The sequence below is a fragment of the Gambusia affinis genome, linkage group LG20 (genome assembly GCF_019740435.1).
Source record: "Gambusia affinis linkage group LG20, SWU_Gaff_1.0, whole genome shotgun sequence".
Classification (NCBI taxonomy): Eukaryota; Metazoa; Chordata; class Actinopteri; order Cyprinodontiformes; family Poeciliidae; genus Gambusia; species Gambusia affinis.
This window is the reverse complement of record NC_057887.1, coordinates 2,304,254-2,322,482: the sequence shown is the minus strand read 5'-3', so window position 1 is coordinate 2,322,482 and position 18,229 is coordinate 2,304,254. Positions and strand designations below refer to the sequence as shown.

Sequence of the window (18,229 nt, the reverse complement as noted above, 5' to 3'; positions counted from 1 at the left end):
ACCATGCTGGTATGAATTTTACATTGAAGGTCACTCTGACTGTTGATGTGCAAATGCAGATCAAGGTGAGCAACTGAAGGGTCAAGAAACTATCACTTATAAAAACTAGACAAACTGACAGAGCCTCCATGTATAGGATGCGTTCACTGTCACACAGCACAGTGGGTCTGATTGGATTGGTGACTGTGTGCTTCCACTGGCGATCAGACATATTTCCGTGCAACAGGTTGGAAAGAAAACAGAGAAACGGAAACAAGTGGAGGCTGATGTTTACAGTAACCACTGAACTGCATGCAGCAGAACAGAAAGAAGATAAGAGGTTTTCTATAGTTCATCGCTGGAAAGAAGCAGCGGAATGGTTTGTGACTGAAAGCCTGGCACTGAGGAAAACTGAAGTTGAACTTCAGGTCAGAGGTCATCTACTGAATGGTTAAAAAAAAAAAACCAACAAATTTGTATTGAACTTTTCCAGTCACATCAACCAATCAGAGCCCCAATTACACTCATTAACTCACACACATATATGCACAGATTATTTGGCAACTTGAGGAAATCCCTCAGGCTCTAAACTGGATTCAGATCTTCAGTTTTTTGGATTGCAAAACAACCGCTCTACATCCACAGTGACCTCACTGGGAGGATCTTGCAAGTTGTAACTCGTCCTTAGAAGCTGGTTTTATACAAACAAAAGTCATGTACGTTTGTCATAACCTCCTACAGTTTTGGCATCTAGATGAAACAAGCAGTTACAAGCACCAGAAGGCAAAGTCACCTCTGGAAGTGACCTTCACAAGTACATGTTGTAATTTGTTACCTAGCAACAGCACCTGGATTGGATCCACTTTGAAGATCAAGATCTGGACAAAAATGAATTGTGTTCAGTTTAGAACTGCATATCCTCTCCAGGACCATGACCCAGAGCTTTAGCAATGGTTTCTGACCAAACATGCTAATGCTGGGGAGAGAGGTCCACTCATTTAAGAGCTGAGGAAAATATGAATCAAAAGAACTATAACTCTACATAACTTTCTTCTGTGCTCAATAGAAAACCCAGTATTCTTGTTCCTTTACTAAATGTGTTGTGACTGCTTCTTGAAAAAAGAGGGCTAGTGTTGTAGATGTATTAGTGGGCTGTTATGTCCTACATATGGATGTCACACCAGCAGCAGACTAATGTTGCAGAGGGGTGTGTGTAGAGAGGCGGGGTTTGAAGGATGTGTGAAGTTCTTCTGTTCTGACAGAGAAAACTGTTCAAAAGACTGCATGTGTTCAGACTGCTGCTGCTGCTGCTGCTTTCCTCACTGAGGACGTGATCCTTCGTCTTGGACTTGGGAATCTATTATCTAGCTCGTTCTAACTATGTGATTAGAGGTTTTAGAGAGTAAACAGAAATTAGTTAATTGGAATCTGGTCTGTTCTCAATTAAACCAAAGCTAAACACACTGGAGCCATTTTTGTGTCAAGTGTTTTTTTCATTTCTGCTGAGAACAAGAAGCCAAATGAATCTTTTGTTATGGCCACAAGGATAAGTGGCACTGCTGTCACCTGAATACGAATAAGTCGGCTTGTTGATAAAGGAAGAACTGTTTACCTTCAGCCATTGAGTGATACAAAGGATTATATCCTGTTCATATTTCTCTCTGACTCATCACAGCTCAACTAAAGACTCAGCCTGATTTAGCCACTAGATATTTACAAAGGAAGTTCATAGTCCCAGCATGTCCTCTATGTTCACTGTCTGTTTAGAAGGAAATTGTAGTAATGTGCCCTCATCTCAATGCTGGTGTTTGTTAATCATAGGTGGATACAGGTGTAATGTACAACTTGTTCTCTTAATAAGTGAACTCTTTATAGCAGAAAGTGCTGCAGCAGGAAATCATTGAACTGAACAAGTTAGAATCCAGAACTGCTCCATTCAGCAGATGATCCAGGTTTTTTCTCTGAAGGGGAAACTGGTGACGGAGCAATGCAAGAGCTTTATCTCCCGAAGCTCCTCCTTTATTAAATCCTCTTGATACGATTCAATTTTAAAAGGATCTCTGAGTATTTTTTTCTTCCCCCCCTTCAAAGTTTACAAAAGTGAAACCTTTTTTAAAAAAATTTTTTTTTCTTCTTTTTTGTTTTTTAAACCAAACGGTTGCACTCACTTTGGAATAATCATGCAGAACAACCGTTGTGTAGTGTCTTATGTAGTTGTCAATTAGTAGTAGTAATTAGTGTTGACAGTTAGCAGCAAAACACTTCATGCCCTTTCCTTTTATATATCAGGCATACATTTAAGATTTAGCAGGTTGACGGCTAGAATCAGTGGTTGTTTTGGTCGGCGAGCAGCTTTTTTCCCTCCACCAGAGGGCTGGATCTTGCATCTGTGATGTCATGTTGCAGTATGATCTACCCAATAAAACACATCATTATTTTCTTCTTGTCCTCCTTGGTAATTTTATTTCATATAAAATCTAACCCAAACTAGAATGTTTCCTTCAGTAAATTGTTGTAGTTGGTGTGTTTCTTCAGATGGTACCGTAGGAGCCTGCTGTTGTAATTTCTACTCAGCTGTGTGTGACTGTGGACTCCAAACATTCCTCCTACCAGGAGACCAGCCAAAGTTTAAAGTTACTCAGCCTGACCAAACAAGATACTATATGATTTATACACAGACTTTGATAGTTTATTCTGGACATGGCTCAGTAGATTACATTCCACCCACTAGCGAACTGGTTGAGATGGTTTTTCTCTCCAGGTCGACTTTTAGCTCTTTGTCAGTTCTGTGTTTTGACTTTTCTGCTTTGTACAAGGCAAAACTATTTTTTTTATTAAATATAAACGGAGCAAACTAAGCTATGCAGGTTTTGGCTGAGTGACAGGGTGGGACCAGAAATTCATCACAAGGGATAAATAGTGTGAAATCATTCCTGGAAAGTGGCTTACAGTACATTGTTAAAGTGTCTGTATTTATTTATTAATGCTAAAACTACAAATTCTGTTTTGTAGAGACGCTACAAAATACAGAAGCTGCGTGTTCATTCATGTCTTCACTGAACTGCTGGATTAATACTGAGATTAAGGTCTAGACATTTTGTAAGCTCAATTTCCTAACTGGGTGACTTATAAAATCAGTTGACTGCATCGTGTTTTAATTGGTGATGCGAAAGGTGGCTAAATTCAAATGCACCCCACATGAAAGATTTAAAACCATTAAAGGTGTAGTGTGTAACTTTTATAAAAATGTTTAAAAAAAAAAAAAAAAAAACTCTCACCATGTTGTAACAGTTTTAGACAATCTGTGAAAACATGGATCAGCTCCACCCTGAAGAAATGCACCAAAAACAACCAATCAGAGTCAGGAGGAGGGGCTTAGCGCTGTCAATCAACGTCATGTTCCCTACTAATTGTGCTAATGGCGGAGAAACAACTCACTTTCAGAGGAAAACTGCCATCATAAGTGGCTCTGATAACTAGCATTAGCATTCACAACAGGCTCTGTCGATAGGGAAAAGCTGTAGCGGTAGAAGACAACAAGGGGCCGGCCCCCTGGCTCTGATTGGTTGCTTCTAGTTAGCACTGGGGGAAGACAGAGGAGTTCAGTTTTTTTTTTCAGATTTTCTCTCACGCCAAGTAGTCACAGCAAATATGTAAAAAACATAGGTTTTTTTTTCTTTTTTAAAAGTTAAGATACTGTAGCTGTAAAAGATTGATGAAAAGCTTCTCAATCACAATTTAGAGCATTACTGATAATCATCTTGGTAAGCAGCAGGGCGGCGTCACATAAATCCAAGAAAATGTGAGAGTCCATGAATGACTGGACCCACTCCACCAGTCCTGCTCTGCCTACAATAAGCTCCCAACGCTGCAGCCTCACCTCCACGTACAGCAGGTGGTGAAGCGAGTTACTCTGGTAGTTCTCAGAAACCCGAGCAGACAGATTGAAGAGTGAAATGATATTCCTGGTAGTGAGTTTTGTTTGTCTGTGAAGGCAGGGCTTGTTAGCTCTGGGTGGTTTCCCTCTCTGGGCTCTTTCTGTGAATGTGACCTCAGCTGAGCACACATCACCACATCCACTGTCCCTGTCACCAAAGACATCCTGACCGACTGCAGCCAAGCCGGTCAGCAGAATGGACGTTGCGTAATAAAATCAGCAAAACTGGGGTGCCGACGTTTACCTTACAACGTGGAAACAATTCTGTCTGCTGTTTTTGATTTGTAGATTCCTTGGGTCCACTAAGGTTCCTCTGCGAGACCTTGCCTCTGGAAAATCGAAATCTTTGCCGTGCAAAAATGTTCCTCTGGTCAATGACAACGGGCAGGGCATCGGAGTGAGTGTCGTATTGTAAAAGTAACTTTAACATAAGCAAGTCGAATAAAACAGAGCTGAGCAGGTTCTCGTTTCCCTGCAGGCTACGATAAACCTGGTGGTCGCCTACGACCCTCCAGCCAATGCCATGCCGAACCCCAACGACCCCCAAGATGGAAATGCTGCAGTGGACGCCGGTCTGTTTGTTTCATAGTGAAGCATTGATGCACTAAACTTTGGCCGACTGGATTTAGTTTGCTGAATCTCGGCTCTTTTCTATCTTTGTTGCCTAGCAGCAGCAGGAGGAGGTGGGGATGAGGAGGGGAATGAGACTGTTCCCGACGGGCCCCAGAGTGGCCCAGCTGGAGCCCCTTCATCCTCCGGCCAGGCTGGGGCTCTTCGCCAGAGGCTGAACCGGGCGCAGAGTCGCCACCTACTTGCCAATAAACCCCAGGACTTCCAGGTCAGTTCAGTAGTTTTTATTTATGGGCATTTTGGTAATAACTTTTGATGACTTCAGAATTGAAATGTATATGCTTCTTCAAATCAACTAATTGTATTGCAGTAGAATAATTAATTACTGAAGAATGTACAAAAATCAAACATTTCAACTTAAATTCATTAAGAGTGGAGCAAATCCTCTGTTAAGAAAGAACTGTTAACAGTCACTGGTGGATCTTTTTTTTTTTCTCCCCTCCAGGGGTTTTTTGTGGGCTCTAGTGTCCCTTATATGACAGTAGGCTGACAGGAAAGGGGGAGGAGAGGAGGGAAGACATGCGGCAAATGTTGCCAGGTCTGGGAATCAAACTAGTGACAGCCGCGTCGAGGACTCTAGGCCTCCAAACGTGGGTTGTGCTATCTCCTACGCCATTTTTGCATCACTTATTTCTCTGCATGTTGTGGATGATGATCCTGCTGAACAGTCAGATGAAGAGCAGGTTGTATTCCAGCCCAGTGGGTTTATCTGGTATTTCAAACAATTCGTGAGGCCATTACTCTGACTTTGGGAAAGACAAATCTGGGTTGGCTCCTGACCAGCTCAGCGGTCAGGAGCCAAGAGAGACTGTGTGTTTATGCTCCATGGATACAGAAAGTTATGAATAACCAATTAGTGTCTCTGATAAACTAGAAAAACAGAACATAAAGATTAGCATCTGTGATTTTGTTGGAACCTTTTTTTACAACAACTTCAATTTAATGTTGACTTGTTTTCTTTTTTTGTGAGACGATCCTCCTGCATTAACAGAAGAATTCAATTCAAAGGTGGTTTTTTTTGTTGTTGTTTTTTGTTTGACACATTTTCAGCTGGCGTGTGTCAACACATTTATCATCTGTATGAATAATGTAACCCTAAAATTCTTCAGATAATACACATTTTTAAAATCCTGAAATATTTTCTCATTTCCTCATTTCCTGGGTCAACAGATCACACGGTTTGAAAAAGTCTGAATTCTTTGTCCCAGAATCTCGACCTTCACTTTATAAGGGGAAAACATCTGAAGAATTCTGCTCCAGAAAGGCAGCTTTTTTGTTGTTGGTGGTTTTTTCAGCCATAATAAACAAGTTCTGCTCAAACAAGATGAAAATGTTTTGTGATTTAAGATTATTCTAACTTGAATTGTTAGGTGATGAATTTACATGGCGACACGACTATATTGTGTTACCTGTTTTCCCTCTAATCCTGTTGTTCCTTTACATGCAGTCCACTCATGAACTGATCCACTCTGTCCTCCAGATCCGTGTTCGGGTCATGGAGGCCCGTCAGCTGTCTGGAAACAACATCAAGCCTGTGGTGAAGGTCCACGTGTGTGGACAAACCCACCGGACGAGGATCAAGAAGGGAAACAACCCGTTCTTCGACGAGGTTTCATCTTTTTTTTTCCGTAGACGACACAAGTTTAAGTGTTCCTGCTGGTTGTTCTGCTCCGGCTCTCGTGGATCCTCGTGTGATTGGTTGTTGGCTTCTTGCAGATCTTCTTCTACAACGTTCACATGCTGCCGTCGGATTTGTTTGAACAGAACATCAGCTTCAGGGTTGGTGCAGCTCATGGAAATGTTGTGGTTTTCTGCTCCAGCATAAAACCTGATTGTTTTTTATTTCTAGGTGTATAATTCATATTCACTGAGGGCAGACAGCCTTATGGGGGAATTCATGGTAAGCATTAAGTGGCGACTGCTCATACTTACTAATTTTTATAATAAGTGTTTATGTCTCAAGCAGACCTCTCCTTGTTTTTTTCACCCAGCTGGACGTTGGTTATGTTTATGATGAACCAGGTACGTTCACTCAGGCCATTAGCTGTTTTTCAAGTCCATGTTGTTTTGAAAGTTTTGTTCTTTTTTTGTCACTTCTTAGAGGATTATAGAGGATTTTTTTTTAAACAGCTTTCAGTAACACTTTATTTGACGGGCTGTACATAAGACTGACATGACACTGTCATAAACGTGAAGGAGTCTTTATGAATGTCTATGACCGTTGTCATGAAGTGTCATGAAGTAAATAATGACACTTTTAAGGCAAAGTGGTTTTAAAAGATGCATTGAAAGTCCATTAAAAGTCCCAACTTTGCATTATTTTGTGAATAATGACACTTTAATGCAAAGTTGACACTTATAATGGGCTTTTAATGCAACTTTTAAAGCCACTTTGCATTAAAAGTTCCATTATTTACCAAGTAACACTTCATGACAACATTCATAAAGACTCCTTCATGTTCATGACAGGTGTTATGTCACGTTTATGACGGCGTCATGTCAGTCTTATGCACATCACGTCAAATAAAGTGCCACCCAACTTTTTATCTTTAATATGTAGCTTTTAGTGCTTTTCTTAATCTAGTTGTTTCTTTTCTTATAAAAATGCTGAAGTAGTTCTCGGAGAGAGAAACTACTTGTTGCCTGGTAAAAGTCGTGTCAGCGCAGTCCGAAGCCCTCATGGTCATGTGTTATTTTTGGGCTTTTGTAGGCATTTAGCTGTAACAGCTGTAGAAGTTCCTGGTTTTCAGTTGAAATTCCATTTGAACCCCAATAATTTCAAGTCTGAACCTCTTCAGTCTGAATTTGACAGTTATTTTGAAATTGTTTTCTGCTAAACTCAAAGTGCAAATGTGAAATACTCAAAGAAAGTACACCAGACTTTAGTTCAAAAGATTCTTCAGTCATAATCTCCGAACTCTTCACAATTATAAAGATGGGTGAGTTCACTATACAGAACAGCTCCTGTTTCGGTTCAGGTTTAAACAAGCAGTGTTTTACTAACTACAGCAAGCAGTTTCAACTTGGAGCAACCTATAAATCCCAGGCTAAGGCATCCAGAAGCACATGTAATCGAATAGCTAACACATGCGACGGCATATTTATAAAACCAAAACGAGGCTAAACCTACAAACAACATAAAGACTCTGCAGTATTTGCCTTCTATCCTCTGAATGAGCAAGGCTTGAAAAAAACCACAGGCAAACAACATCAGCTCCTAAACTACAAGGTTCTAGTGACAACAGGTTGCTGCTGTGTTCAGGCGTCTCTTCCTGTATGTTTCTGAAAAGACATTTGACTAGGAGCAAAGTGGCATTCATTGTGTTAACGCTGCCTTTACATATTTGTTAATCTGACCGTGTAAACTCAGACGACTAATCAAATCTCTAATAAAGTATAAGCTGTGGATTACCGACACAGCCAAAACTGTCCATCAGTACAATACACTCTTCATCAGATACACACTATATCTGTTCATTTGTCAACATGGTGGACACAGAGAAGAAGGCTGGGAGTTTCAGAAATTTCAAATCAAAACTCTTTACAGATTGGTCCAAAAAGGAGAAAATATTCAGAAGGGGGGAAAAATGGTGAAGATGAAAAATCCTTATCAGAGGAGAACGACTGATTTTAACATAATACATGGAAAACAGTTTAGGGATGACTGCAGAATATCATCTCTGAACAAAACACAGCGTTGAAACAAATGGTCTGTAGCAGCAGACATTGACACTAGGGGCCACTCCTGACAGAGAGGTACAAGAAACAGGCAGCAGCTCACAGACTGACCAAAACTAGATAATGATTGGTTGGAACATCGCTGCCTTTAGCTCCAGACACATCATTATCCTAAGCATAAAAGCAAGGATCCATCCTGCCTTGTATCAACAGTTCAGCCTGGTGTTGTGGAGGATGGTTTTTTTTTTGTGGCACATTTAGGGTCCTTTAAGCAACATTTAAACATGTTTCTGCTGCTGATGTCCATCCCATCGTCCAGCAGGATAACATGCTGTGTCACAAATCTCAAATGGGTTCCTGAACTTGACAATGAATCTACTGTCCCCCAACGGCCTCAACAGTCACCAGACTTCAATCCAACACAGCACATTTATATGGAAGCGTTCCACCATAAAACTCCAGTGACTGTGAAATCCCGTCAGTATGGACTGAAAACCACAGAGGAATGCTTGAATCTTTCTCTGCTTGTTGATGGGGAATCTGTGATTCTCGTGTCCTGATTGTATTGGTGGTCATTCTGCAGCCCACTGTGTGATGAGGAAGTGGCTCCTGTTGAATGACCCAGACGACTCCAGCTCTGGCGCGAAAGGCTACCTCAAAGTCAGCCTGTTTGTTGTGGGGACGGGAGACGAGCCTCCGGTTTGTAGTCGCTCATTCTACACGTGCCTCAAATACAGAATTTGCTCCCGTTTTCCATTTATTTTATTATTGTTGGATTCTGTTCTGACTTCAGATGGAGAAGAGGGAGTCTAATGACGACCAGGATGACATAGAGAGCAACCTGCTGCTGCCAGCAGGAGTCGCCCTGCGGAGGGCCACGCTGTGCTTAAAGGTGTTCAGGGCTGAGGACGTCCCCCAGAGTAAGACGAGACCAAATCAATCGGATCACAAATCTTTGGCTGATAAAACAAATAACGCGTTGGTTTTTTTGTTTTCAGTGGACGATGCATTTGTCCAGACGTTGAAAGGAATCTTTGGAGGAGAGGAAAACAAGAAGAACCTGGTGGATCCTTTCCTAGAGGCGCGGTTTGCTGGCAAAAAGGTTTCAACTCAATCCAGTCTTTCCAGTTAGGGATCCAGTCAGTTAGGGATGAACGACACAGCTGAAATCGTTCATCCATCGACTGATAAGTACGACTGATATCAATATCAGATTATTTATATCGTTAATTAATATCACATATTAATAATTTATTAGATTTTAGTTTTAAATATTTGCAGTACAACCAAACTTATCCAGTTTTCCCTCCAAATCGTTGTTTATTTTTAAGCAGTTATGAGGAACGTTGGCAAAACCTGAAACTGCTGCTGTGCAAGTTACTCAACATGTTGTTGCTATGTAACCAAAGAGTGAGTTACTTGATGCCATCCAGCTAGCTTGGCTAGCTGTAAAAGGTTGAGGAGCTAAAGCCTTTCCTTTGCCTACATCTCCCAGAATGCTGTGCGCTTCTCCCTCAGATTTCAGTGAATGTTTTTATATTGAATATTAGACGTGTTATCTATTGATATTAATCACGTGTTCATCACGATATATTATTATTTGTTTCTTGTCCAGTCCTAGTCAAAGCCCTTTAATAAATAAGCTTAAATGTTAACTGCTGAGTCAAAAATCTAATAACGTTTTTTTTCTGTTTCCAGTTGTGCACTCAGATCATTGAGAAGAACGCCAACCCGGAGTGGAACCAAGTTTTGAACCTTCAAGTCAAAGTAAGATGTCCTGATCCTGTAAAAGACGATCAAGTTTAGAAAAGTTTAGTGGAAATGATTTTTTTTTTGTCTTCACTGCAGTTCCCGTCCATGTGTGAGCGCATCAAGCTGACGTTGTATGACTGGTGAGTTCTGCAGCTGTGTAACGCAGCTGGGAAAATGTGCCTCCATGTTTCTGCAACGTGGTCAGTGACATTCTGTGTGTGTGTGTGTGCATGCGCGTTTGTGTGTGTGTGTGGATGGCCCAGCAACAACCACTTAAGAATAATGCAGGGCAGTGACTCAGACTGTGGTGGCCCTTCCCTTTTCCCTCAATAACATGTTCTGTTTGGCTGCGCTGAGCTAATTTTTCATCACAGTATCTGAAAAAACAAACAAAAAAAGTGTTCGCATAACTCAGGTTCAGGAAGTCCAAAGGGAAATAAGCTCAAGAGGAAAAGGTTAGAGAAAAGGCGTTGATAACATATTTAAATCTCGGTGTAATTTGATACCATGCAAAAAAACTTCCAGGCTCAATGCAACAACAAAAAAAAACAACATTTTAATTTTGCCTTCTTAGTAATGAAACCATAATAACTCACTTACTGTGTTATTTTTAGAAAATGCAGGGAAGAATGAACTGTCTTTACCTGATCTTTGGCTGCAGGGATCGGCTGACAGGAAATGATGCCGTTGGCACCACATACCTGAACCTGACCAAGATAGCCTCTTCTGGTGGAGACATGGAAGGTACAGGACTTCTGTTTGAGTTCAATGTCTGAAAAGTGCAAAAACTGGAGAAGTTTTCTAATCCAAGTAGCAGAACTTTTAAATTGTTCTTTTTTTTTCTTTCGGATTAGAGGCACATGCAGATAATGGGGAAATGCCATCATTTGAAGGTTCACCTGCGTTTTTTGTTCTGTGTTGCATGTGATTATGCATTGAGCATGCTAGCGCTTGTGATTAGCCATGGGCCGGTATGAAGCTCTCTCTAAGCTACACTTCCCCAGTAACTGATTCAGACTTGAATGAGATTTATTTTGTTAAATTTACAACATTCCTAAAAAAGAAGGCAAAATAAAACACTTTTTAACAAATCAATAGTTTACCAAAGAAGGACTAGGCTGAAGCCAAGGCTTCTACTACACATAGAATAAAACAAAATCTATTTTCATTTAAGACAATAGACTTGATTGTCAGTTGTGTATAAGTCTTAATAGACTACAGCAAAAATACTTAAGCATTTTTAATGGTTTAAATGCTTATTGTACAAGATAATACAATGCTGAATCCAAAATTAGTATAATGAAGGTCGGCCAGAGTTTGTGACAAACCTGAACAGTTCAGTTCTTTTTCTTTTTTCTTTTTTTAACAAAGTTTGACTGAAATAGAATTTGAGCCAGGCTTAGAAAAACCCCCAGTTGAGAATAAAGTCTTAATAATGAGAAAAGTTGTATAAGAATAAAGTTTAAGTAGCGCAAGAATAAACTCATTTTGCCAGATTGAAATGGTAGTATGAGTAAAATGAATTAGTAATTTACAACTCCAGCACAAAATAAATCTTAAATCTAAATGAAGAATGTTGAGCATCTAGTGAAGTTATTTTACAAATAGAACATAACCTTTTGACATATGAGGACCACATTGTCACTGGCAGGCGTTTGAAACATTTATGCAAACAACTGAGTTTAATTCGAAGAAAGAACTGAGCTCAGGTCAGATCTTAAAAAATAAAAAAAATTAAAAAATAAGGGCTCATGAAATATTGAATGAAGGTTGTGTATAGTAGCATAAACTATTCATAATTACCAGACCCGGGGGGAAGGTAAAATGTCAGACTTCATTGTTTATAGCTGTTGGTGAAACCTAAACGTTTTGAAACCTCAGTACATTTCGATACTGGCTAACCGGCCCATGTCTAATTGTGGTCAAGCCCCGTTTGTGCTTAGTGTTAGTGCTGCTCTGTTTTGACCCGATAAGTTTTACGTGTTGACCTAACACCTCCCTGTCACTTCAGTTTGTTCCTGCCTGCTTTCCCAGCATGACCTACTAACAAGTAGAACTTTGCTCATGTAAATTTGTCCAGACATGAACTCTGCTGCCGTCTCCCCAGCTGACTCAGGAGAGTCTCAGGTGGGTTTCCTGCCTGTGTTTGGACCCTGCTACATCAACCTGTACGGCAGTCCCAGAGAGTTCACGGGCCTCCCGGACCCCTACGAGGCTCTGAACCTTGGCGAGGTACCGGTATCATTTTGCTTTTAGCCCTTCCTTTCTTTCGTACGATAATCTTGAGTTCCTAATCATTTGAATTCACTACAGGGAGAAGGAGTGGCGTACAGGGGCAGGGTACTGGTGGAGCTCTCCACGAAGCTGGAGGGGAAAGCAGACAAAGCAGTTGACAGTATCCACAGTGATGACATCCTTGTGGTTCAGGTACTGCAGCTGTTCATCTCAGAGGGACAGTAACATGTAAAATTGACTTTTTTGAGCTTTTATCATGTTATACCGTTATTCCCTCATCAAAACATACCTGGGGTGTTGCCTCGATTCGTTCATGTATGTTTGAGAAATTTTTTTAATCTCCATGGCAACCAGCTTCCACCTCACAGACGAGCCCTTCCTCACTCAGCTCCTTCAGACTAGTCAGCATCAATTAGCGAACACCTGCTGGAACTGAACGTCAGCTGAGGAGCTACTTCTCTGTGCAACGCTGTTGAAAACGTTATTAAAGTGATAGAGGAGCCATGTTGTGACGACTTGCTGGAGGCGGAGCTTCAGAAAGAGCAGGAGTTTTTAAAGAGACAGAGGCCCAATTTCAAGGCGTCAAATTTCTTTAAAGTCATATTTGACAACTTTTGGCAACTGCTGATTTTATGACAACTGAAGGCAACATAGTTACTTGATAGTGTTGTAAGATAGTAATATGTGCCTGGAAAATACATAATATTGTTCCTTTTAAATTGAAAGTTTGTTGCCTGAAATGAGTTTATGGAGGAAATTATATTTGCCAATTAGAGTTTTTATAGTACAGTTATAAAAACTTTATAAGGTCTGATAACCTTTCTCTTGTCTGATAACCTTGTAGCATTCTTTTGGAGTTCCTAATGGTTATTCTGGTGGGAAAAAATCAGACATTATTTCAATATCTTGTCTTGTGTAGAAAACTGATTTTAGATAATTGTGGCTTCTCTTTAAGAGTGATGACTAACAGAAATATTTATGTTATAATTTGAGCACCATAATGTATTGTTACAAATCAGTTGGGCTCAGAGGTGATGTCACACTGTGTGAAAAATGGGTATCAACAGTCGCTTTGTCTTTAACAGAGATAAGAGGATTAAGGACAGACAGTAAACTGTAAACACATTCCTTACAGAACGTAAACTCTTTAACTCTGATGGAGGTTAAAAACTCAAAAGCAATAAAACATCAACTTTACAACCATGACCTCTCCCCTGGGCACCAACATGATGAATAACAGGGACCTGGGCCCTGATATTACCAGATCACGGGTGCAGCTTTGTGATCTGCAGCCGTGGTCAAAGCTTTGATCCTGCCCTGAGGCCCTTCATGCTCCACCACTCTGTCTTCAGCTGGATAGAGCTGCACATGAACAGAGCAGCACATCGCTTTGCTCTCCTGGATCAGGCTAAATCCTGGTCTTTAATCAGAACAGAGGTCTTCAGATCCAGGGCTGAATCAAACGGCTGGGGAAGTTGACTGCATGTTGGTGAATCAGTTCTGGTAATGATCTGATTATTTGACTGATGTATGTTGAACCATGGACACATCTTAACCATGCAGGACCCCGGCCCTCGAGGACTGGATCTGGAGAGCCCTGCTTTTATATTTACAACATAAGATAGCTGGAAAAATGCCCTGAATTGTGACATTCCTGTTGGGCAGGAAAGTTTAGTTTAAAACTTATAACATATTTTGTGCTTCTTAGTTTTCAATCACCTCCTGACAACTGCTGAAACAGGAGACGTATTCCCACAATAATAACTTTCACAAAGAAGAGGGTTGTTAGCATACCTAGCATAGCACATTAGCACTTAGCTTTAATGCATTTATTGACTGGAAAAAATATTAGATTTGAGTTTCAAGCTGAAAACCATCCCATTCCAATCACTGTTAAAACTTATTCATCATTTCGACAACATAGCTAGCATTTTAACGTATAAAAGTTAACATACTGTTTTTTTTCTTCCCCATTCTTAAGAAGTACCAGCGAAGAAGAAAATACTGTCTGTGCGCAGTCTTCCACAGCGCCTCCATGATTCAGGAACCTGGTGAACCCATCCAGTTTGAGGTCAGCATTGGTAACTACGGCAACAAACTGGACACCACCTGTAAACCCCTGGCCTCCACCACCCAGTACAGCTGTGCTGTATTTGATGGTACGTGATTAAGCTCTTTGTTTTACAGTCACTGATGAAACCAACAGTCTAAAGCTCTTTAAATCCAGTCCTCGAGAGCTACCATCCTGCAACTTTCAGACGCATCCTTGCTCCAACACACTTGAATTAAATGAGCGGCTGGTTACCAGACCTGTTCAGAGATGATCCTGGTCTGTTGGAGTAAGGAGGCTTCTAAACGTTGCAGGATGGTAGCTCTCAAGGACTGGGCTTGAGCATCACTGCTTTAAACGAAACCTTTCAAGGCTTCACTCGACCTCACCTGTGGTTCTGTTTCCCAGGTAACCATTACTACTACCTGCCCTGGGCAAACACTAAGCCAGTGGTTGTTGTCACGTCCTTCTGGGAGGACATTGGTCACCGCCTCGAATCTGTCAACATCATCCTCTACATCACTCATCGCTTGGTAACATCAGTGTTTTCTTTGCTAACTAAAGGCCTGATGCAACATATTTATTTTATTGGGACTTCTTGATGTGTTAAAGCTGCTGTATGTAACTTTTATAAAAAAATTATTTTGCATATTTATGTAACTGTCACTATGTTGTAGCAACATAAGATCAGACGGATGAAAAAAAAAATCCAACTAGAAACAATCAGAGCCAGGGGGCGGGGCTTAGCACTGTCAATCATGTCCCCCAACCCCTTCCCTTGTTTTCTGCCACCACTAGTTTCTCCCTGTCAACAGAACCTGTCCTGAATGCTAATCCTAGTTAGCATAGCCACCATTGTTGACTGATAAATGGTTTTTCTGTGACTATGAGTTAACACATTAGCATCCACATTAGCACATGAGAACACAAAGTTGATTGACAGCTCTAAGGCCCTCCTCCTGGCTCTGATTGGTTGTTTCTGACCTGGAGGCGGTGCATTTCTTCAGACAACTATAGAAGCACAGAGAGGTGAAACAATATTTTTCACAGATTATCTGTCCCATACCGTTACAACATGGTGACAGTTTTAACAAATATGTAAAAATCTAACTTTTTTTTTTTTTTTTTAAATAAAAGTTGCACACTGCAGCTTTAAAATTGATCTGAGAATATGTGAGAGGGAGCTGCTTGATCAGTGTTCTGTGTTTCATGTTTTAGCAATCCAACCTGGATGCTTTTAAAATCGCCATATTGGCTAAAGTTCCTGACAGCCAGCTGGTAGAGGTGTGGATGAAGTTACTCAATCAGTTGATTGAAGACTTGGACAGGTAAACAGAGGAAGGGTCTATTTCCTGCCTGTCTAACAGGAGATTCACCCTACAGCATTTTGTAGATTTCTTATCTTGACTTTTTGTAAAAGATTTTCACATTCAGTTTCAGTTTTGGTTTATTCCAGTTTCACTTTCAGAACCATAATAGAACCGGATTCACAATAAAGGCACCTTCCTAAAATAACGGCCTTTGTTGTTTTTTGCCAAGTAATTTTGGCAACAACAACAAAAAATCACTTTTGCCAAAAAAGGACTTGGGCCACTATTTTACAAAGGTGACTATATTTCCATTTTGTATTAGGAGAGTGACTCTCACATTTTATGTGTGAATCTCTTGAGGTGAAACCAAATCATCTTTGTGTTGCTGAATGGCTGCCAACATTTCCAAATCCGTTATGTTTTATGAAATGTTGAAAGTGCAAAAAGTTAAGCAGTGGTTCTTCTGTTCAGCCTTCCTGTTATCCACTTAGCCTTGCTCTCTTCCAGATTGAAGAAACAACGTGTGTGTTGCAGGGCTCAAAAATACATTAAATTTTTTCAAACTCAATTTGATTCCTGATTTTAATCATTTATTTCCCCCCCTTCGCTTTCTTTACTTCTTTTTTTAAATTTTATTTCATTATTATTATTATTATTTTTTATTTTTTTATTTTATTTTTTTATTTTTTTTTACAAATGATAGAAATTATTTTCAAAAAACTTTTGACTTTTATTTCAATAATCTCTTCCTTCCTGGATGCTGAGTTGACCTGAAATCAAATTCAAAATATTTAGAAAGATAATGAGTCTTGGGTGCGCCGACATCACTCCTAACTATGGAAACCCAAGAAGTGAATTGGTGGAGAAAAAAATCCAGATTTTTGACTGAATAAATTATTAGCTATGAAAATTATTGACTGTGGAAATGTTTCAAATCAAAAATTGATATCATTTAAAATATATATCGCCAAGCCCTATTTATTTCACTCTTAAATGAGGCCTAAACACCTTTTATAAAATGCTAGAAATGGTTAGCGTCGAGTCTTTGTTGGTGCATCTCTGCTTCAATGAAAGGGAGGTCAGGTTAAAGGTTCAGAAAATCCACAAATGAACAAGACCAGAAAATGCATTGACGTGTGGATAATGATTGTGACTGACTGTGTGTTCTCGTGAAGTTTCCCCACCCCTGACCTGGAGGGCCGCTCCAACCTGACATCTCTGGACATCCAGATCAAGAAACTACGAGACAGTGCTCTGACGTTCATCAAGTCGGCAGCGAGACGCATGAGAGAGGAGGCCAGGGAAATCCCAGACACGCTGCCGGACATAGAGAGCTGGGTGGACAAGCTCAACCAGCTGGCCGACGAGGTACACACACAGAGGAAGCACACACACACACACACACACAGGAAGCCCAGAGGTTTGAGGCTGGGTTCCGGCTGGCGTTCAGGGATTGTTTCAAAAACTCCTAATATGGCCAAAGTTTTCTCTGCCAACATTCTCCTCGTCTGCAGCCCCAGAACAGCATGCCTGACGTGATCATCTGGATGCTGCGCGGCGAGAAGCGTGTGGCCTACAGCCGCATCCCGGCTCATCAAATCCTCTACTCCACCTACAGCGAGCAGGCCTGTGGCCAGCACTGTGGTCAGACTCGGACCATCTTCCTGAAGGTACACAGTGGGGGTTGGGGGGAGAATGCCAGACCAAATTCTGCTGTTAGATTTCCTGAACTGCTACTTTCTTCATCATCTTGTTGAAGCTTTGTGGTGTTCATGCCCTCAGTACCCCATGGACAAAACCAAAGGCCTGAAGGTTCCGGTTCAGGTCAGGGTCAACATGTGGCTGGGCCTCTCTGCACAAGAGAAAAGGTTCAACGCCTTCTCAGAGGGAACCTTCAGTGTGTTTGCTGAACTGGTAGGAGACTTCAACAACTGAGCTTTAATGGAGAATTAATTTATTTACTTTTTGTTCCAAATAAAGGTCTCAATATAAACTTTCATCCAGCGTGGAAGCTGTTACTTTATTAACACTTGAACAGTTCAAGATTGTTTCATAAGTCAATTCTGAGAAGCATGCGATTGTATTCAGCCCCCTTTACTATGATGCTCCTAAATATGCAGCCAACTTCCTTCAGTTTGTTTCACTTCCTAAGAGTACGATCCTCTTCTTAGTAATCTGGGCAAACGTTTAAAGCCGAGTTGGTATATAAAACTGAGGTTTGTTCAGTCATCCAAACATAATCGCATAAATGTCAACAAAATAAATAAAAGTAAATGGTAATAAGAGAGAAACTAGATAGAAGTTTAAGGATGTACATGCCTGTCCGGTCGCTTTCAGTCGCCGTGTCATCTGCTGTGTTGCAGTATGAAAACCAGGCTAAAGTGTTCGGGAACTGGGGGACCACCGGACTGGTGGGCCGCCACAAGTTCTCCGATGTGACGGGAAAACTGAAGCTGAAGCAGGAGTACTTCATGCCACCCAAAGGATGGGAGTGGGAGTCCGACTGGTTCATCGACCCGGAGAAAGCGTGAGAACACACGGGTTTAATGAAGGGAGACAAGTTTGTCTAAACTAGTCTTTGCTTATTTAGTAAATTCATCACAGAAAAACGTATTTTATTCACCAGGACTAAATTGAATGGGCCACACTTCCTCTGCT

General features: G+C 40.8%; 1 protein-coding gene across 7 annotated transcripts in view; it reads left to right on the top strand.

The window, feature by feature from the left end:
• The window catches only part of LOC122823690 (myoferlin-like), a 39,147-nt gene that overhangs the window by 3,611 nt on the left and 17,307 nt on the right, over positions 1-18,229 (top strand). For 3 of the 7 annotated variants that reach the window (XM_044103580.1, XM_044103584.1, XM_044103578.1), the window contains exons 5-27: positions 4,205-4,313; positions 4,395-4,488; positions 4,585-4,754; positions 6,027-6,155; positions 6,263-6,325; positions 6,396-6,446; positions 6,538-6,568; positions 8,808-8,923; positions 9,018-9,144; positions 9,223-9,326; positions 9,923-9,991; positions 10,073-10,116; positions 10,638-10,720; positions 10,831-10,869; positions 12,084-12,208; positions 12,290-12,403; positions 14,193-14,370; positions 14,670-14,794; positions 15,480-15,589; positions 16,747-16,939; positions 17,086-17,241; positions 17,354-17,485; positions 17,935-18,098. In XM_044103580.1, coding sequence (XP_043959515.1) covers positions 4,205-4,313; positions 4,395-4,488; positions 4,585-4,754; positions 6,027-6,155; positions 6,263-6,325; positions 6,396-6,446; positions 6,538-6,568; positions 8,808-8,923; positions 9,018-9,144; positions 9,223-9,326; positions 9,923-9,991; positions 10,073-10,116; positions 10,638-10,720; positions 10,831-10,869; positions 12,084-12,208; positions 12,290-12,403; positions 14,193-14,370; positions 14,670-14,794; positions 15,480-15,589; positions 16,747-16,939; positions 17,086-17,241; positions 17,354-17,485; positions 17,935-18,098 — 2,526 coding nt within the window. Of the gene's footprint in view, positions 1-4,204; positions 4,314-4,394; positions 4,489-4,584; positions 4,755-6,026; positions 6,156-6,262; positions 6,326-6,395; positions 6,447-6,537; positions 6,569-8,807; positions 8,924-9,017; positions 9,145-9,222; positions 9,327-9,922; positions 9,992-10,072; positions 10,117-10,637; positions 10,721-10,830; positions 10,870-12,056; positions 12,209-12,289; positions 12,404-14,192; positions 14,371-14,669; positions 14,795-15,479; positions 15,590-16,746; positions 16,940-17,085; positions 17,242-17,353; positions 17,486-17,934; positions 18,099-18,229 lie in introns of all 7 variants that reach the window. The other 4 variants (XM_044103579.1, XM_044103582.1, XM_044103581.1 and 1 more) reach the window with 4 other exon arrangements.